The 22,388-nt window shown below is 35.9% G+C and overlaps 1 protein-coding gene across 1 annotated transcript; it reads left to right on the top strand.

Annotated features, from left to right (window-relative positions):
- Nucleotides 1-12,798: 12,798 nt before the first annotated feature.
- On the top strand, nucleotides 12,799-18,555 carry LOC110694126 (potassium transporter 6-like). Its single transcript, XM_021871292.1, has 8 exons — nucleotides 12,799-13,282; nucleotides 13,423-13,915; nucleotides 14,083-14,136; nucleotides 15,844-16,104; nucleotides 16,200-16,252; nucleotides 16,678-16,801; nucleotides 16,892-17,146; nucleotides 17,259-18,555. Exons 1-8 carry the CDS (start codon nucleotides 13,238-13,240, stop codon nucleotides 18,326-18,328), a joined length of 2,355 nt encoding a protein of 784 aa, XP_021726984.1. The 5' UTR covers nucleotides 12,799-13,237; the 3' UTR covers nucleotides 18,329-18,555.
- Nucleotides 18,556-22,388: the final 3,833 nt, after the last annotated feature.

Genomic DNA, 22,388 nt, shown 5'->3' with positions numbered 1-22,388 from the left:
ATTATCATTTACTATACGAAATATAAAATGTTGATGTGATAGAATATAAAACATATTTCTAAACCTCAACCATCATTTTAAACTTTTGGTTGAGTGGTATCTAAGCTAATGTGACACAAAGGTCACGGATTCAAGTATAAAACATATTGCTTGACCTCAACCATCAGTTTAAACATATATCATTTGTGTTCCGCTTAATTTGATTGGTTATCATAATTACAAGAATTCACTTTAAAATTTAATGGACAAAAAATATTATGACAACCAATTAAAATGAAGTGGAACACAAATAGGACATGAAAAATGGGATAAAGGATTTAAACCGGAGTACCTTCAACCAATTAACTTGATGTTTGTTCGGTTCTCTCCATCCCCATTATATTCCCACATTTTTTATGGGGAGCATATTATGGAATTAAGAGAATTTGGGTTTTTCTGTATAATTATTTTGAGCAATATTCTACCTTTAATTAGCTTTTATTTTACGGGGATAGCTTATGCTTCTAAGATATGTTGAAGAAAAGTGGCTATTTAAGTAGTTGCATATAGCTTGATATTACTTATTATTCCGTACTTCATAGCTAGCTATTAGATAGATGTTACTATATATGTTAGTTATAGCTCGTATTATTGTACCCACTTGTTCAAGAAAAGAAAATTCAACTTTATATAGTTTTCACCTTTATAGTTTTTGTTTTGTCTAAAGAAAATTTAAAAAGCTACTTCGTATATAGTAGAGTATGTACTTTTAAAAAAGAGTGTAATATGACCTTATACTTCGTATGAAACTATACCATTCAAATTTCAAACTAGGTTGCGCTTGTGTAATACTAAATGAAATTTAGGGTAAATTTGAACATTAAGTTATTATGTATGTATGGTTACAATGATCATTTTAAGTGCTAGTAACCTTAACCTATCCAATGAACGGTTGCTTAATTTTTGAACTAGTTTTACTTGTTTTTTTATTTCTCAAAAACATAAACTCCTCAATTGTTTAATTAATTGAGTAAATAATAGGTCTTATGTTTATAATACAACAAACTGTGATTATTTGTTAGTGCTATTATGTTAGAAATAGGGGTGTGCTAAAAATAAAATTTAAGCTAATAATTAGGATCATATATATTCAATATTCAATCCAAAATTCCCGATATTATCTGAATCTTATTGGATCGATTACGACCTTACGATTATTATATTTATAATAAGTTACATAAGAATTATTGAAGTATTGTGCATTGAATAATCAATCCAAAAACAGTACGGAGTACCAATTTGGATATTCAACTAATGCACAACCCCTAGTCTAAAGTACAACAGTGCGTCTTGTGTGTGGCTGGCCACACCATGTGGCCACTTATTAAAAAACAAAGTAACTCTTGTAACACTGATCCAGTAACCCCATGTAATACTGACCAAGTAACCCCTATTATACTGACAAAATAACCTTTGTAAAACTAAACGAGTAACCCTATAACACTAACAAAGTAATCTTCATAATGGATAGCCACACCGTGTGGCCAGCCACATATAAGAATTTGTGAAAGTACAAACCCTAAGAAACGAGTCAAATATCATTATTTATATCAATGAGATGGGGATTGTTCCACTAATCACGTTTCTTAATTATATCTAGACATCAAAGTTACTATTAAAACTACCAACAACAACTATTAGCAAAAAAAAAAAACTGTAGTAAGGAAAAATATCGTGACAAATTTCTCTTCTTAGATTTGTGTTTGATAATAAAATTAAATGGTGCTACCAAAGAAAAATACAAAAGGTTGCCCAGCTAACCCTTCATATCTTACATCACTTATCAAACAAATTTAAAACCTTTTCTTCCAGACATTTCTTCCAATTATTAATTATTGAAAGTGATGTTTTGGGGGTGCTTAGCTTCTTAATCACTTATTTATTTTCTTAGTTATTTTTCTAATTAACTCCTATTATTGTTTACTTGTTATGGGCCATTTTGATACTAAATTGATGATTATTCTGACTATTGAGATAAATGAATGGCTAATTAACTTGAGCACGATATCTTAATCCAATTTGATTTCTCACTATTTATATTAATGAAGTGTTAATTAAGGCCCTGTTCTCCTCACCTTAAAAAAATAATATTAAGTAAAAAATAAGTTCAGTTCAGTAAAAATAAGTTTAGTTCAGTAAAATTAATTTCAGTTCAGTAAAAATAATTTCAGTTCAGTTTAAATAAGTTCAGTTCAGTAAAATTCAGTTTTCTTAAAGAAGAATTATAATAGAAAATCAGTAAAAATAATTAAGTTCAGTAAAAATAATTCCAGTTCAGTAAAAATAAGTTCAGTTTAGTAAAAATAAGTTCAATTCAGTAAAAATAATTTCATTTCAGCAAAATTAAGGTGAATCAAACAGGGCCTAAGAGGGTAACCGGAGGGCGGAGGAAATGAAATATAAAATATGTACTACGGGAGTATAATTATAATTCATGTAATTTCACGGGTTTATTGTATTGTCCATATACAATATATAAATTAAAAGTGGGAATATAAATGAAATTATATACTTATATATATATAAATCATGTACATTTAATGGATTTTTTTAATGGAGTAAGGGCCTATTTACTTTAGCTCCAATAAGTTCAGTTCAGTTCAGTTCAGTTCAGCTCCTAATTTTCTTCTCACGTAAAATATTCATTTCAACTCTATTCAGTTCAGTGATGAACTCCAATCAATTTAGTTCAGTTTAGCTCAGTTCAGTAAATGTGAACAGGCCCTAAAAGTTTTGATTGATGAAGTTCTTTTAGAAATTGAGTGGTGAGGTATTAATTAGTATTATTGTAAATATGAATTATTTTTGAAAGAAATTATAGATGTAATTCATGTAAAATTTTAAAATAATTAATTCAAGAAAATAGATCATGATTAATATAACAAAGGATAGAATATGGATTAAAAATAATTTAGAATAAATTCTTTTTCATTATCAGTTACTTGTATACTCCGTACAATATATAAATTAAAATAACGAAATGGAGGATTATATATAAATTGAATTCCTAACTCCTTATATTATACAATATATTAGTCAATATATAAATTTACCTAGCTCCTCATTTTCTTATTGAAGCATGTTTTCTTATAATGAATGACGTACAATTTTTTTATATGGAGTATGTTTAATATGAAGTAAATTTTAATTAAATTAGGGTATGTTCTCATACGTTTATTTTCAGTTCAGTTCAACTCCTAATTTTCTGCTCTTATAAAATATTCATTTTAGTTCATTTCAGTTCAGCTCAGTTCAGTCCAGCTCAACTCAGTTCAGTTCAGTTCAACTGAGTTCAGTTTATAAGAACAGGCCCTTAATCTAATGGTGCTTTATATATTTTTCTTGACGCATAAGTAATTTTATTTAATGCGTAAAAAAGACAAGTTATACAATCAAATACAAGAAAACACGAACATCATATTAATTGCTCCGTGACAAGTAATTTGACGGCAAAAATTCTTGGAGTAAAAACGAAAAATGGACGACTCTATAACTAACAAAACTTGCACTCGTTCAATTACATGGACTCGACGACTCTTGTAGAACTACAACACTTTAATTATCGTTCACTCTTACAGTCTTACATGCATTTTTCTTACCACACATTCTTCAATTAAATCACAACCACCAACTATTTTATCTTTCTAGTTTATATACTCTGGTTTTGTATTCTTTTGGTTGGTGTGAATTATGAGACTAAGGGCTTGTTCACATTTACTTAAATGAGCTGAATTGAATTGAACTGAAATGAAATGAAATGAATATTTTATGAGAGAGGAAAATTAAGAGCTAAATTGAACTGAACTGAACTGGGCTAAACTGAATATTTTATGAGAGATGAAAATTAAAAGCTGAATTGAACTGAACTGATTGGAGCTGAACTGAACTGAACTGAACTGATTAGAGCTGAACTGAACTGAACTGAAATTAAGTAAATGTGAACAGGCATTAAGATTGAAACCTAAACATATAGATTTAGAAGGTAATAAACGTCTGCCCTACATTTTGAACTAAACGTATATATTTTTTTTATCTGTTTTTAACTAGCTATCTGAACTTATCATAAATAATTATCTAACTGCTTCTTGTTGGTGATTATATTTTATTTTACAAATTTTTGTATGCGGCTGTGGTTACGTGTAGGATATTACTTGTAGGTGTTACCTATATGGGGTTATTTGTAGGGTGTTACTTGCTTGTATTCTGGAGTTACTTGTAGGGTGTTACTGGTTTTGGTCAGGATTTACTTGTAGGGTGTTACGGGCTTGGTATGGGGTTACTTAGCTTGTAGGGGTTACTCAGAATACAAGTAACACGTACAAGTAATCCATACAAGTAACACCTACAAAGTAACCCCTGACAAAACCATTAACACTACTACAAAAATTGGCAAAGAGACCCGTTGAAATATGCTTGATAGACCGCCTCACAACGGGTCTTTATCTCAGGGGTCTGTTTGGTAAAGAGACCCGTCATTAAAAGGGGTCTGTTCTTAAGGACAAAGAGACCCGTTGAAAGTGATAGTAGGTCTATTACATAAGTTATAAATTTAATAATTTTGAAGAAAATAGACCCGTTGTTAGAGGTAGGGGGTCTGTTAAGTGGGTATCAAACAGACCTACCCTGTCACATAACGGGTCTCTTAGTTCTTTAAGTTTTTTTTTAAAAACAAAAAATTGATTTTTATTTGGAACGTTTTTTTCTTTAAAATTTGGACATTTTTTAAGAAACTACCTTTTAAAGCAATTTTTTTGCGAGAAACTACCTTATAAAAAAATGTTATAAAAAACTACCTTATAAAAGTTAAATGTTGTAAGATACTACCCTTGGTCGGAAAGTGAGAGTTGACTAATTTTTTCCGGCGTTAACCTAGTCATGTACCGGTCACGGCGGATTACTATAGGATGATATGAGGGTTTTAATTTGGGGTTGGGGTTGGGGTTGGGGTTGGGCTTGGGCTTGGGCTTGGGAGGAGGTTTTGCAGAGAGAGAATAGGTGAAATGAATTTGGGAAATAATAATGATAAAAATAAAAGGTCAGGCACCTATTGCTACAGTGGAGTTCGTAAGGAGCAAAGCTAAGAGACCCGTCAAATTAAAGAACGGGTTTCACAATTTTCTTCTATCATTAGAGATGTGGGACCCAATAAAATGAAGAGACCCGTTGCAATTGATAACTGATCTCTCATCTCTCTCTATTTTTTTTCAATACATATAAGAGACCCGTTATAATTAATATTAGATCTTTTACATCAAACAGACCCGTTGGTAAAATAACGGGTCCTTAAATAGGGGTTTTTTTTCCAAGTTTTGTAGTAGTGTAACACCCTACAAGTAACCTTTGCCGTTGTCGTACTGGAAAACCTCTTATTTTGTTTTCAGTTTTTAAGTTACACAAAACCAAAGACATGAAACTTGAAAAAGTTGGTTCCACTTTTTTATTGTCAGTTTTCAAAATTATTATAATTTTAATAAGTTTGACCAATTTATTTATTTATATATATCATATAAATCATATGGTTTTGAAAACCAAAAATAGAAACCTACATTGATGCCAAACGGACCTGTAGCTTCGTTTTATTCTCAACCAAGAAAAAAAAAATGATGACATAGACGATACATAGGGAATTTTGATAAGGTAACATAATATTGAATTTTTTAAATTTTTTTAGCAAATTCCACTTAAAATCGCTCATAGTCATGTCATTGGTAATCAAAACAATTCTCAATGGTAAACCTTAACTTATTACTTTTCTCAGTGGTAAACAGTATTTTTTGTAAATGTCTATGGTAAACCTCAAATTATTATGTTAAGCGAATGGTAAAATTAACTAGTTAACTATACAATAAATGACTAATTTATACCGTAACCCTAGTTAACTATACAGTTAATGACTAATTTACCCTTAATTCCCATTTCCCTCCAACTGTGAATACCCATTTTCCTCCCATTTCCCTCTTATATTGATTTCCCCAAATTTTCCCCAATTTTCACTTTTTATGAACCCTAATTATTTCAATCTCAATTTCTCTGCCAATTTTGTGCAAATCCCCAATTGAATGAGCATGCCAATTTCGCGTTCTTCTTCCTCCTCTTTCAGACCAATAACCATGGAAGATAGGATAGGTTGGGTGAAGCTTGTTCGATGTCAGTGTGTTCCCCCCAAAATCGCTGCTGTGAAGATCTCAGAGACTGCGAAGAATCCTCGAAGATTATTCTTCAAGTGTAGGGTTTGCAATTTCTTTGCTTGGGTAAAGGAAGAGGACATAATTCGACCTGAAGCTGATGAATTTGGAGCTGAACAAGGTGGTGTTGTTGCTATTATTGGCAGGCTTGATGAACTGGTTAATTTCATTAAAGTGATTGTGACAGTAGCTCTTATTATGTATTTCCTTATGTTTTATGTTGCGATGTAATGTAGTTTGAATGATTAGGGAATTATGGTGTTGTTTGATGATGGAATGTAATGTATCACTTTTTTAATGAATAAAATTCAAATTTGATCCAATGCTAGTTTGATTTGTCTCAATATGAAAGGAAGGCATAAAAGCAAATATATTCCAATCATGTGTCCAAAAAAACCATTGCATTCAAATCAACAGTAATAGATGTCCAAAAAAAACCCCTTTTGTCACTAATACAAGTGCAAGAAAAAAAGCTAGTCACTGTTATCTAATACATGTACAAGCAAAAAATACCAAACTATTGGCATTCATTGTCAAACTAAACAGGTTGTGATGCTGATACTCCTGTTCTTGCCTTCTTAGTCCTTGGTGACATCCTTATAGGCTGTGAGGAAGTTGCTGCTGTTGAAGGATCTGGTTGGCTTGCTGAAACCCCCTTTGGCTTCCTTTTTGTTTGCTTCTTGGCTTGAGATTGTGATTCAACACCCATTGCAGCCTTCTGTTTACCAGTTAAGCCACCTTGGCAAGTTTGTGAGTTATGACCAAATTGTTGGCATTTACCACATCTAACAGTCCTTGATCTCTTACCCTTAGCTTGCTCTCCTTCCTCTCTTCTCCTGTTTCTAGTTGGCCTTCCAATCCCTCTTTTCATAGCTGGTGGAGATAATTCTGGATACTGACTATCAGGCCACTGTTCCACATCAGGTACATCCTTGATGGAGTTTCCATAAGTGAGCTTATACCTCCTGACTAAGTACCACTCACTTATGTACTTTCTGGGGTCATCATTGGCATGTAGTATGGCCCTCATTGCATGTTTGCAAGGTAGACCAGACAGTTGCCATGCATTACAAGCACAAGCCAGTTCTTTAAGGCTCACAGGAAGAACTGACTTGCCATCTAACACCTCATACTCCCCATCTCCAGACTTTAGGCATTTACAACTCCTTGATTCATGGCTTATCACTTGCATCCTTTTCATGATGTTAGGACATATGTCATCCACCCATCCCTCACATACTTCCCTTCTTGTAGCCATCCTTACCATTGTCACCCTCCTAATCCCTGCAATATTTACATTACTAATAAGTTTGGTCAAAGAAATGCAATGACAAAAACAAGATAATAGATTGCACATGAACTGTACCTTCAAGGAGAGTCAACACTGGTCTGTACCTATCAACCCCCAAAGTGGAATTGAAGCTTTCCACAAAGTTAGACTTGTTTGTGTCACACTTAATAGCTGGGTTAAAAGCATGTTTTGACCAAGTTGATTGTGCTCCAAGTTTTGATAGCCACGCTAGTGCTTTGGGATTGGCTTTTTGCAGTCCTTCCATTGCTTTTCTGAAGGTGAATGGGTTGTATGCCCCAGCTGCTTTCCAAAAGAGCTGGAACATCAAAAGTCCAGGGAAGTGCACCTTGAAATTCTTCACCAAATGCTTACAACAATACCTTCTTCCCACTTTTGGCCATAACTCAGTCAAGGCAACATCAATACCCTTAGCAATGAAATGAACAAGTATTAGACATGTCAAATAAGATTGCAATGAGGGACAAAATAAGACAATTAAATCAATCATAAAGTCATACCTTTTGCCTATCAAACATTATGCACCAATTATCACCTCTGCCAGACTCTTTTAATTTAGTGCATTCTTCAAATGCCACATGAAAAATTTCCAGCTATCACTGTCTTCTGCTCCCACTATTGCCCATGCAATTGGAAATATCTCATTATTTCCATCCAACCAACTGCTGAGAGTAACACTCCCCTATAATTCCCCTTAAGATGAGCCCCATCCACACCAATTAGGCTTCTACATCCAGCTGTGAACCCATCTAGACCACCCTTAAAGCATATGAAAATGCTGCTAAACTAAATAGGCCTCTCTGGACTTGGTTTTGTCCAGGCAAAGTTTGTAAAGGACCCTGGGTTTAATTCTTTCAGTACATCACAATACTTGGGCAGATACATATATGAAATATCATGGCTACCATGAATGTCAATCAATGCTTGTCATCTGACCCTATATAAGGTGCTGAGAGCCATATGAATTCCATACCTCTGAAATAACAAATCATTAAGAGACTTGGCAGGGATATCATTATTTTCCCTGATGTCATCTAATAATACTTTCTTATCTCATCTCACATTCACCATGTTATTCCTTGAGTCAAGCCCTTGGCATGTATGTTCTGGGTGAATGGTTTTGATGGCCCATGTTGTGCCATCTGCAAGTAGTGATGCATGTAGCTTCCATTGACAATGAACATCTGAGCATCTAACACCATACCTTAAGTTGCTAGCATAGTCCACAACAACAGCAAACCCACACTGAATGCAATAATCTCTTACAACATCCCTGAGATGTTGCTTATCAGTGAACAGTTGCCACTCCTTAAGCATAATCTTCCCAAAACCCTCATCTTTGTACACTTCACCATTATTATATAACTTGGTCAGGTAATTAGTTCATTCTCACAGTCAAAATCAGGATCCTCTAATGGATCATAACTGTCTTCAATCCTAGGCATATCATCATCCTTCTCAAATATGTCTTCTTCTTCAACACTCTCATCATCTGTCTCATCTTCTAAAGCATCTTCTGGGGTAAATGTGTCATCTGCATCATCACCATGACCTTCCTCATCATTCAACAACACCATACTTCCTGTCTCAGTGTCATCTCCTAAGCTAATAGACAGTTCTCTAGCAATGTCATTCCCACCACCATTGTTCATATCACTCTTCCCCCCCCCCCACTAGTACTAGTGCTTATGACAATGCCTCTCCTTATGGCAGTGCTTCTAGGCAATCTACTTCTATTATCCCTAGTAGCACCCATATTGTTCACATCACTCTCCCCTCCACTAGTACTAGTGCTGATCATAATGCCTCTCCTTTTGGCAGTTGTCCTTGGTAATCTTCTTTGAAAAAAGACTGAAACTCTAGAAGAGCTAGAAGACACTCTAGTCCCAAACTCTCCAACATTTTTCAAGGGTGGTATAAGTGTTTGAGTTGATGGTTGGGGTTGTGAGTCTTGGATAAACAGTTCAGTTGGGGCTTGGTACTCAGGGACTTGGGTATCAACTTGGTCAGTTTGGTGAGGTTGTCATGGGGTTGGGGAGATGTTAAACCAATTCTCTAGTGCATTCCCTCTCCCTCTCCCTCTCCCTCTCCCTCTCCCTCTCCCAATTTCTGTCCCTCTCCCTCTCCCTCCACCTCTCCCTCTGCCTCTCCCAGTATCAATCCCTATCCCTCCCTGAATCCATATACCTCCCTCAATACCAGCTTGTGTTTCAATCTCATTTTATGCACCTATCTCAGTTTGTGTTTCAAGCTCTGCCTCAATCCCAGTTTCTCCCTCAATCCCAAATTGTGTCCCAGTTTCTCCCTCTCTATTACTACCCCTTCCTCTACCAGGCACTCTCCCACTATCCCTTCCTCTAGTAGACCCTCTCCCTCTACCACTTCCTGTCCCTCTACCCCTTCCTTTCACTCTCAATCTGTCTAACTCCATATCTTCCTCTAGTCTTTGTTCAAGTTCAGGCCAAGTTTCATCTGGATCAAAACTTAGAATCTCAATTTCAACTACTTGTTTTATAGGTAACCCCTGAACATGCTTATCAAATTTAGCCTTAGACACCACTTCAGCTTCAACCAAATTAGGGACTTTCTTCTTCCTAGGGGTTACTTTTTTACAAGCAATGGGTTGGTTAGGTTGAACAATTGGACCCTTTCCCTTAACAAGTAATCTAGCTGCTGCAACAACCTTAGTGTCCTTCAAACCATCCCCAACCCATATATAAACCTCTTTCTTATCAGGAAAGTTTACAAACATTTTCATCAAATCACTGTCATTCTCAAAACTCACATGTTTCATTTTGTACACATAATTAAATGTGGGATTTTGGGGTGTTTCAACATTGCTTTCATTTGCCTTTTCCCAATACTCCATAATAAGGTCTATCAAATTCACCTTATCTATATCATCAACCAACACAGACACATCTTTACCCCTATATTGAAACTGTAGCAATTTTTTTTCATCCATTCTGCAACAACAACAACACAAATGAACAACATATAATCACTACTTAGGTAAGAATTATACCCTAAACAGAAATCACATCAACAAACAAATACAATAACTCTTACAACACAATCATGCAATTCTAAGAAATACAACAGTAACAATATCAACTTCAGCAATTAAGATTGTCAACGTGCTATAATTCACAATCAAACATTCAAACATTGAATATTAAAAACCCAAAAACAGAGCACAACATAATGTAAAGCAAAATTCGACACATACCTGACTTCAATTGCCACTATTAGAGGTCTCAAGCTTCAAAAGATTGAACTTTGTTCACCAACAACCAATCGTCGACAAAAATTCACCAAAAAACCCCAGTAATTTCTCGCAAATTGTATGTCAGAATTTCGAGTTAAAAACCCCGAAAAAAACCCTCGACTATACCCTTTACTACACAAAAATTTCTTCAATAATAATACTCAAACCCACAAATTCCCAGCCCTAATGCAAAGAATTCATCACTCTCTCTCTTTCGATGCTTAAATTCATTAAAAATGGAAGGAGATGAATCAGTTAGGCATAAATTCTGATTAGACATAAGTGGGTGGAGGGGATATAAATGGGGGTAATTTGGTCATTTCATTTTTTTAAAAATAAGCCTTAACCATGGTTAGATGAAGGATTAAGTGTTTACCATTCGCTTACCATAATAATTTGAGGTTTACCATAGACATTTACAAAAAATACTGTTTACCATTGAGAAAAGTAATAAGTTAAGGTTTACCATTGAGAATTTCCCTTTTTTTTTTGAGGAGATAAGCTCTCATTGAATATGCATTGAGACTTAATTTTAAGCTGACTAACACTCCAATAATTTCACTAAAATGGAAATGTAATTAAGAGCTAAGAACCAAGGGAATAACATTTATTATTTTTCGTATTATTTGTCCCAAAGTCTAACAAGAAATCACCCTTGTAATAAATATCCTACCAAATATGGCAGCAATAATTAACCTAACTATTTACTCATCCTTGTAAACATGGTTTTTACTTGTTGGGAGCAATGAAAAAAATTTCCCCTACTAAAAAGTGAAATTACATATACTCCATTTGAAGCATTAATTTCTTTTGACTTATAAAAAACGAGATATGATCTCATGTCATGCAATTGCTATAGGTACTATCCATTATGTGTATGACCCCATTTCTCGAGAATGGAATCTCATAAATGTTTAGCTATTTAAACCCAAAAATCCCACAAGTGAACAGTTGCACATAATAAGGCATAAGAATCACATACTATACTAGAGAGCAAGTATAAAGTTCATAAAAACAAAGAGATCTCAACATCAATATATTGTTCTGTTTCAAGGGTGAATGAAATGAATAAAATAGAGATATAAATTTAGATGCAATTCCTCCGCAGCCGCTAATAAATTATTAATACACTTCCACACATCTTTTGCCACCACTTCACTCTCTGAAACCAGGTGGTATAATTCTCTCCTTGATCCTTCTTCTAATCCTACTGGCAAAACTTGTATACAACGAGTGTATATTCAGTAATTGATTTTTTTTTTTGGTTAAACAGTAATTGAATTTATTCTTCTAAATTCGCATCACTCGTCCTACAATATACTATAGTCACATCTTTACCAAGGTAATTACTGAAAACTCTTTTTTTTTTTTTTTAATTATTATCATTGCAACAATTTTGAGTTTCTTGTATCTTGTCTTTTTTATTTGAATTGGAATGTGGTAATAAGGAAAAGAACCTAATGAAAATATATGTACAAATTTATTATCTTTATTTATAAATTTGCAAAAATTATAAAAAACCAAAAGCTTGAATTACTCCATAATACATACAAGTAGAAACGAAGTTAATAGACCCCACATTATCATATTTTTATCAACTCTAAAAATAAAAAAAGAACTCGGTCAAAATATAGTACTCCGTAGACCGTAGGTGAATAATGCCAAATTCAATTTGTCAACTACAAAGTAAAAATTAACAACGGAAGTACTTGAACAAATTAATCTTTTATTGAACAAAATGTTGTAAAATTATTCTCCATCGAAACAAATTTAACAAGATTATACGGAGTATTTTTTTTCGAAATACAATAATCGCAATTAAATAGTCAAATAATACTACTCTATGCAGTATACTATACATAGTACGGTGTACTCCTTTTTTTAAAAAAAAAATAAAATTAGTAAATTAATTAGTACTTTTTTTTAAAACAAAAATTAATTAGTACTTAATTAGTGTTGAAATTCAATTATTACGATTTTTTTTTTTTTTTAAAAAAAAAAAAAAAAAAAAAAAAAGGAAGAAGGGGGGTCACCAAATCATGATATAAATAAATTTTTAAAAATCCCATTTCTCTTTAATTCTTGTCTTTGTCTTTCTCAATTCTCACTCCTCATTCCTCACGCAAAATATTCTTAAAATCTGCCCCCCATTTTTATAAACTCTCTGATTCCAACTTCTCTTTCTCTCTCTTAATCAACCACTCTCTATCTCTCTTAAAAGTGTCTTAAAGTTTCTGCCTTTGTTTGTTCAACTGCTTTAGGAACTTACAGTCTCATACACCATTCCCATTAAACTAAAATATACTCTGTTTTTATCTTTATTTTTATTTTTTCTAATTAACTTTGATTGGGAACTGTATTTGCAAAAGTGGGGTACTTGATTGAATCCCTTGAATTATCAACAAAAATGATATTGTGCTTTTATTGAAGGAGTTTATGATGGATCCAGAAAGTGGGCTTTCTCAAATTCAAGAAGTAAAGGTGAGTTCTTTTGCATGTTTTCAATAAAATAAAACTATCCAAAACCTGTTAGATTCCAACTAATCTTAAATCGAGCTGTGCCTCCACTAGGCACGGCCTGATTGGTTCCGTAATGCTAATGAGTGTCTGTAATGATGCAGAAGAAGGAATCATGGAGACAAGTTCTGATCTTGGCCTATCAAAGTTTAGGAGTTGTGTATGGAGATTTGAGCACATCCCCACTTTATGTTTACAAGAGTGCATTTGCAGAAGATATTCAACATTCTGAAACAAATGAAGAGATTTTTGGGGTTTTGAGCTTTGTTTTTTGGACATTAACAATTGTTCCATTACTCAAATATGTGTTCATTGTTCTTAGAGCTGATGATAATGGTGAAGGAGGGACATTTGCTTTGTATACCCTACTTTGTCGACATGCTCGAGTTAATTCACTCCCTAATTGCCAATTAGCAGATGAAGATTTGTCTGAGTATAAAAAAGATGGGGTTGTTATTCCTTCTGAATCAACTATTGGGTCAAGGCTTAAATCAATTTTGGAAAAGTATAGAGTTTTGCAGAAATTGTTGCTTGTTTTAGCTTTGATTGGAACTTGTATGGTGATTGGAGATGGTGTCTTAACCCCAGCAATTTCTGGTAAATTTTCATTTAATATGGGTTCGATGAATTAGGGCAATGATGTAGTCGGGATTTGATTTCACGTCTTGGGTACCACCCCCACGGGTTTGTTATTGGGGGTGGGTTTTTGATATTTATTTATTGATTGATTGATTTTTTTTTGGGTGTGTGATTGGAATTTGCAGTTTTTTCAGCAGTTTCTGGGTTGGAGCTTTCAATGTCACATGAGCATCACAAATGTAAGAATCCTTGTTTTTTTTTTAATCTTGTTTTACTGTTGTGCATGAATTAGGAACTAGTTAGTAATACTATAATTAGGTAGAGATTCAGATTAAACAGTTTTGATTATGACCTATGGTTTAAATATAGTATGAGATTTAAATTAATAAAATCATTTTGTTTGATGCCTTAGAATAATGAATTGTCATATCATTTCTAAATATAAAGTTAGGTTTTATTAACTGTGATTCCTTGGTTTTGTTCTTCTTCTAGTATAGTCTAATTTGAAACTGTGTTATCTTTTCTAAACATGACAAAATTTCCTAAATCCATTACTTTCTTTTAGTGTTAAGCTTTTGTATAGCTAGTGGATTAGGTTCCATATATTTTTTATGTGATTGTGATTTTGCATCAATTTGTCTGTAATTTTTATTATTCGAGAGGATATATTGAAAGAATATTAACATATCTACTATAGTTTTTTATTTGGTAGTGTCAACTTTTCACCCATAACATATAACCAAGTGGTTGAGACAAATATTGTTCTGTGAAGCAAGTCATGTCATTATTCATTATAATTTAGAAGCTACCCTTTGTTTCTTGTTATTTGGCTGCATCTCTAACTGTGATTTTTTAAATCAAGACCCCGTAATTTTTACATTATATATTGAATTGATCAGCCATTACATTCGCTATGAAACTTGATGAGCTAATTTGGGATATATTTTAATTTTGGTTTATCAATTGGGTTGTCTATAAACATGTCATTGACTAGTATGACCACCGACCACTGACCCTCGAATAAAGCAGCAGCCGCTTTGTATATAAGTAAGAAGGGAGAATGTTTCCAGGATGGTGCTTGAAAAGTTTATATACCAAATTGGATGCACGGGCTTGTTTTTATTCTAATCTTTAAAATGAGATAGTTGGAAAAGGATGCATCTTTTAATCTTTTATGAAGCGGCTAATCTTTGACTGTCTAGGATATGTGTCTACCAAAGTAACTTTTGGAAGTAGGTGATGCTGTATCTTTCTACCAAAATTTTAACCTTTTAACACAAGGCACAAAAATTAGCAATGAGATGACCATATATTTTATCATTGATGCCTTCCAATAGCATGTTCGGATTTCGGACGATGTTTCATGATGCGATCAAAGAAGGCTTGTGCTTTAGCATCCGCCTATTGTTGAATTATTGTTATTAGACTTTTTTGAACTAATATAATAATAATTTAGTAATAATTTAGATACAGTTAGGACTTTCATCACTCTGCAGTCTGTAGAATCCTAATTCAATTTTATGCTTATACTTAGCTGTAGTGACTTAACATATTATATACTCTGTCTGGGAATCATTTCGATCTTGATACCATTATATGCTGAAGCTCTTGTTCGGGCTAAAACTATCACCTTCCAGGAAACAATAGGAAGCATGGTTTCATTTGTATCTTTCCACTTTTAAAGGCAAAGGATAATAATGTTTTATAAAATCTTATGAAAGAGTAGCTTAGTGCATTTATGCTGTCCCCCACTTTGGGACAACAAAAAATCGATGTTAAATCGCGTTTCAGTAATATCTTATCAACTTTCTCATATACTTTGAATAGGCGAAATTCACATGGGTTTTTGAGGGCTGATATGTTTGGTTTTTACCTCTCGCTATTGTTTTTTATCTGCATTTATTTGATCTTCGCCCCTAACAGCTCTGTATCCCTTTGTAAGACAGATGTTGAAGTCCCAGTTGCATGCATTATACTTATTGGCTTGTTCGCCCTCCAGCATTTTGGGACCCACCGAGTAGGATTCTTGTTTGCGCCTATAGTCGTGACATGGCTTTTCTGCATCAGTGCCATCGGTTTATATAATATTATACACTGGAACCCACATGTTTATCAAGCACTCTCTCCCTATTATATGTACAAATTTCTGAAGAAAACGCAAACCGGTGGTTGGATGTCTTTGGGTGGAATTTTGTTGTGTATAACAGGTAAAAAAATCTTAGTATTTCAATAAAATCGTTTGTGATAGCCCTTTATCTCTTTTGCAGTGTTAAGCTCACAATTTGAAATTTTACAAGTACAGGTTCAGAGGCTATGTTTGCTGATCTCGGACACTTTTCACAATCATCAATCAAGGTACATTTAACTTTAAATACACATCTTAGTACGTAGTATAATTTTTAACAAATGGAGTGATGGGCCATTTTCGTCAGTCATTCTGGATTCAGTTGCTAGATATTCCAATTGCTATACAATGCTTTCTTTAGTATGACATGCAAGTAGTGACTTTGATTTTCATCTTACTTTGACAATTTTTCGAAAGCTTACTCTTTCGGAAGTCCAAATGCACGGTATCCAAATCATCTATGTGGAATTTGATGTTGTAATTTGGTATTAAATTCTCAAAACCACAGTGATCACTCCACCAAGGCTGTATTACAAACTATATAGACACTTCTTTTGACTGCTTTTAAAGACTAGTTAAAAGCACTATCCATTTTACTGTCTTTAAGCCTTATGTTAGAGGCTGCAATTGGTCTAAAAGTGATTTTTCTGTCCAGATTGCCTTTACCTTTTTGGTGTATCCGTCGTTGATTCTTGCTTATATGGGACAAGCTGCCTATCTATCAAAACACCATGTGATGGCCACGAGTTACCAAATTGGATTCTACGTTTCTGTGCCAGGTAGCCATTTTACACTGATTTATTGGAGTATTTCTTGAGATCTTATCAGTTCGTATGGTTAAAATTTGGAGTTGAAATCGTATGTGGCAGAAAAACTGAGATGGCCAGTGCTTGGAATAGCCATTCTAGCTGCTGTAGTTGGCAGCCAAGCCATAATTACTGGAACCTTCTCCATTATTAAGCAATGTCAGGCCCTTGGATGCTTCCCGCGAGTTAAAATTGTGCACACATCTTCCAAGATTCATGGACAAATATACATCCCGGAGATTAATTGGACATTGATGATATTATGCTTGGCCGTCACTATTGGTTTTAGAGACACAAAGCGTATGGGCAATGCATCGGGTATGTTTTTCAGGTTTTCACATCTCAAAATCAAGCGAATTGAACGTTTTTTCCCCTCCCCTTGTGTTGTGGGATTGGAGGTTAAATGTGATTTTGTTTCATGTCTAAACAGGTTTGGCTGTCATTACAGTAATGCTTGTGACAACGTGCCTAATGTCACTCGTCATTGTCATTTGTTGGCGCAAAAGTGTCTTCGTAGCACTTGCTTTTGTATTCTTCTTTGGCGCCTTTGAAGCATTATACTTCTCTGCATCCCTTATTAAGTTTCTTGAAGGAGCTTGGGTCCCTGTTGCCCTTTCGTTAATTTTCATGGCTATAATGTACATTTGGCACTATGGCACTCTCAAGAAGTACGAGTTTGATGTCCAAAACAAGGTGTCCATCAATTGGCTGCTTAGCTTGGGGCCGAGCTTGGGTATTGTACGAGTCCGTGGTATGGGTTTGATCCACACCGAGCTTGTATCTGGTATCCCAGCAATATTCTCTCACTTCGTTACCAATCTTCCTGCTTTCCATCAAGTCCTAGTCTTCCTTTGTGTTAAATCAGTGCCTGTTCCACATGTAAAGCCTGAAGAACGATTCCTTGTCGGTCACATTGGGCCAAAAGAATATCGGCTGTATAGATGTATTGTAAGATATGGGTACCGCGATTTTCACAAGGATGACTTTGAGTTTGAGAATGATCTTGTGTGTAGCGTAGCAGAGTTCATAAGGGGCGAAGGTAATAAGATGAATGGGTTGAAGGATGAGTCAGATAAGGATAGCGATGAGAAGATGACCGTTGTTGGAAGTCCCTCAACTCATGTGGATGGGATAAGGATGCATGAAGACATGGATGAAGACAACGAAGACTTACCAGGAACTTCCGAGCTGAAAGAGATACGATCTCCATTGACCACCCCAACCCCAAAGAAAAGGGTTAGATTTTTGTTACCCGAAACACCTAAGATGGAAGATAAGTCTAGGGAAGAACTTCAAGATCTAATGGAAGCCAGAGAGGCGGGAATAGCATACATATTGGGGCATGCTCATGTAAGAGCAAAGGCAGGTTCGAGTTGGGTTAAGAAGCTTGTGATTAATGTAGGTTATGATTTCTTGAGAAGAAATTGTCGCGCGCCTTCTTATCCGCTCAGCGTTCCTCATGCATCAACGTTAGAGGTAGGAATGATCTGCCATATTTAGTTAAAATGTTATCTGATGCAATGAGATTTTGCGTATACTTTGTAAATGATGTAATTTTGCTTTGTATATGGAATTGTCACCTTGTTTTGCATAAATTGAAAGGCGACGATAGGAACACTAGCAGATAAGCTATCCATGAAAACCTCATACCTGCATAAGGCATTTGTTATTTTTTGCGGAAGCAATGTGCAACAACTGAAGAACATAATTTTAGCTCCTTGACAAAATGGTTCCCTTCTTCCTTGGCTTCGACGAGCCTATCCCTCCACCTTTGTGTTTTCACGCCTACCCCAATCGCTTTGACATCATGATCGCGCTACAACCTATCTTAAGAGTTGTTCTTTTCACCTTAAACAAGGAGATCTGGTCTGATTTTATTAAGATCTGATCTGGTCTAATTTGAAATATCCTCTGGTCTGATCTTATCTAATTCAATAATTTGACTAAACTTTGACTGCATTTAATACTGATTTATAAAGAAAAACATTATCAAAATGGATCTTGTTAGTTTTATTTCATTAGGAACTTTTCAAATATGTAATTTTTATAATTTTTTTTAATTACGCAATTCACGATATTATGCCATAAGTAAATGATGATTAAAAGTTCTGATCTGATTTAGGTCCTGTTCCGATTGACTGAACTCAGCTGAGCTGAACTGAACTGAACTGAGCTGAACTGAACTTATTAATTAGTGATTTTTAACTACGGATTAGTGATCTGATTATTTATTGATTATTTATTACTATACATATGTGTATATACAAATGTACATATTATTATTAATATTATTATTTATTTATTACTGTACATATGTGTATATACAAATGTACATATTATTATTATTATTATTATTATTATTATTATCTCAAAAACAAAAGTCATACAACCTACAATAAATTAGTGGGAAGCCGAGATACAATCTGGGCCCCCACTCCTCTAGCTATAGCAAAGCCTACTCTAGTGAATATGTGAGCTGCAGCACGAGCCCCAATGTCTTGCGTCATTGAGAACCTTTGAATCCGCTTCAGCAACGCAACAACCTCCTTCTCTAAATCCCCAAGCGAAGAAAAGGAGAAGGGAATGAAACCATATCCAATCGCCAGACAACGAGCTTCATACTTAACCCGCTTTCGATGAGCCGCATCAGCCACAACCCGTCCCGGAACAAAGTCATATAGCCCTGTCTGTGTCAAAGGAGAAGACCCTGTGAAGTCGACACATACATCACGACCACGATCCCATAAATAAAGTAACACATCGGCAGGTCTGAGGGCCCCGTCATTCCCTCCAGGCAATCCTATGTCAACTTCCTTTCTTGCTGAAATCCCAGATCTGTAGCAAATATCAACAAATGTATCCCGAACAACATTGTGCCGATGTTTAATACCAACAATGCTAGCACACGACACCGCATGGTCACCTAATACATCCCCAATAAAAACCCGAGAGCAAGCAGAGCACGGTGTCGAGACAGAGAACAATGGAACACCCATCCGATAACACAGCACACATCGGTATGTCTTAGCGTTCATCGTCTGACCCAATCCAGAAATAGGGACTGCCCGAAGCCAAGCAGAGGTGTGATCACCCTGCTGCGACTTTCACAATGCCGACTGCCGAGGAGACAAAGAAAAGGTGGATTCTGCCGAAGCGGTAACCTTTGTGAAATATATATCTGCCAATTTCTTCATGAGTTTAGGGGCAGCGACCTCATAAGGATTACCTAAAATGTCAGACTCAACCGTTCTAGTAAACAAACTCAACGCATCCTCAAAAGCTTGACCAAGACCCACAATACCAGTACGACACAGAAGCTGCGTCTGCAACCCAACAGACTGCAACCAGGAAGCAAGAAAAAGCATAGTGACGAACATCACCTACGGAGTAAACACCAAGCCCTCCAAACGCAAATGGTAAGGTGGCAAGCCGCCACTGCTAATCACCAAACCCGGGCCCTGAAGCAGTAACAATATGCTCCAAGGAAGATCGAAGAGCCTCGTCGAAAACGCGCTGAGCCCCCTCAAATGCACCTAGAGGATAAGTACGCAAGGAAAAGTAGAGTTTAGAAACTCCAGTACATGCCCTAAGTAACAATAGCTCACAACGAGGATCATCCAGCATAGCAACCTTATCCATAAGCGCAATGGTCTTGGTCACCCTCTGCATCACAAGCTCGCCACTAAACCCGGAATCAGAACTAACAGGACTACCAAGCAGCTTAACACCATGCAATGGTCGAGCAATAAAAGGGGGAAAACACCCCACAAGCCTGCTACGAGGGTCTTCTTTAGGCTAGAAAACTTCAGTTTTTTCCACATTGAGATGCAACCCAAAACGAGGTCCTTCCTCCATAATCAACTATAGAACCTTCCCTACCACCAAATTGTCTCCAATAATAGTGCCGTCATCCAAATACCATGCCTGAAGACATACCTCAAAAGCATCTTTGGTTTTACACACAAGAGGCTGTAAAACCAAAGAAAAAAGGAGAGGACCAAGGGGATCACCCTGCTGCACCCCCTGAGATGACCATAAGGTTTGGTCCCCATAATACAATCTGGCTGGATTAGAGTAGCAGAAATCAACCCACCGCAAAATACCCGGACAACGACGACGGACTTCACGTAACATGACCGCACGATCAACTAGATTGAAGGCATTTTGAAAATCCAACAACAACATAGAAAGACCAACGTCAGAACCACGATCCTCAATCAATTGATTCACAGCATGAAGAATAGCCTCACCCCCTGAAGAAACCCCAACGCCAAATTGAAGACCATCAAAGTAACTGCCCAAAGACTGGCCAACCATAACAACACCGACCTTCAAAACCAAACGTCGCCAAACAGTACCCACAGCTCAAGCCCGGTGGTGTGAGAGGTGCACTAGCAATATACTCTCCTAATTTCATAGGACATCTGCCAGCAAGAAAGAGATTAACCACCCCGGAAATATAGGCAACCAACTCATCTGAGACAGCCACAACAGAACCACTCAAGCAATCCATAAGGTGCTGAGAACGTAAACCATCCCTACCACAAGAAGTACCACGCGGAAAACTCTTAATCCGATCTAAAACAACAGCAGAAGTAGCAACGAGATGAAGTTGATCAACCGGTATATCAGTAGGCAAGGATGGAGCTGGAAAAGAAGGGTGTTTTGACTGTAAATCTACAAGAGTGGCCTCATTATACGGAGCAACCCCCGAAGAAGAAAGAACCCGGATTGCGGCTGTGTAATGGCCATCACAGATCTTCCTACGACATTGCTTGATATTACGCTCATCCAAATCAAGATCCTCATCATCAACCACTGACAAAGTAGGAGAATCCTTTGCCAAAGTTTCCTTCACAAGCTGCTCAGAACCACCTGGTGAACTCCAAGAGCATATAGCCCGAGAAAAACTCTCCTCCTGATGCCGGCGCTTTACGGAAGACGTAGACTCACGACTACTCCGAGGGCGAAAGGTTTTAAGGGTGCAAAGAGGTAACACCAAGTCATCAGGCTTAGAGATCACCTTATCAAGAGCACCTTTAAGGACTCGAGAAAACCCCAAACGACATTTAGGAGGGATAGACTTCACAGTGCGAAACCCCTTTGAGAACAAACAATTAAGGAGAGCCACATCAAAACCACCGAACTAATCTCGCCCTAAACTATCCACATGTCCAATATGGGCCGGAGAAGAGGGAACTTGTGGCTTGGAGAAATTATAAAGCACAAAACAAACAATACCATCTTCTTCATCAGGGGGTGACACATCCTCACCCACCCTATGACGACACTTAGCACGAACCGTATGAGTCTTGTAACAAACCCCACATAACCAAATCCCCATACGAGAAAAAGTAACTTCTGCCTCAGTATAAATGGCCAAACTAGAAGTAAGAGAATGCCGTGTGATATCCCGCGCACCAACACAACAATGGCGATCATGAAGATGCTTGATTAAAGAACTTTTAGTAAGACCATTTCCTTTTCCATCTTGACAGCCACTAAGACCTACAAAAGGACAATGAAACTGCACCATAGTAGTCGACAAAGCTACACACAA

This window comes from Chenopodium quinoa, unplaced genomic scaffold (genome assembly GCF_001683475.1).
Source record: "Chenopodium quinoa cultivar QQ74 unplaced genomic scaffold, ASM168347v1, whole genome shotgun sequence".
In the NCBI taxonomy this organism is placed as follows: domain Eukaryota; kingdom Viridiplantae; phylum Streptophyta; class Magnoliopsida; order Caryophyllales; family Amaranthaceae; genus Chenopodium; species Chenopodium quinoa.
The sequence above is the reverse complement of the archived record's forward strand: the minus strand, read 5'-3'. Positions and strand labels throughout refer to the sequence as shown.

What these genes read in the sequence shown, in the direction of transcription:
- LOC110694126 (XM_021871292.1), top strand. Translation starts at nt 13,238, where the DNA reads ATGATGGATCCAGAAAGTGGGCTTTCTCAAATTCAAGAAGTAAAG. An exon ending in AATTTTGTTGTGTATAACAG is followed by an intron (nt 16,105 to 16,199) that starts GTAAAAAAATCT and finishes TTACAAGTACAG; the next exon opens with GTTCAGAGGCTATGTTTGCT. An exon ending in ATTCTACGTTTCTGTGCCAG is followed by an intron (nt 16,802 to 16,891) that starts GTAGCCATTTTA and finishes CGTATGTGGCAG; the next exon opens with AAAAACTGAGATGGCCAGTG.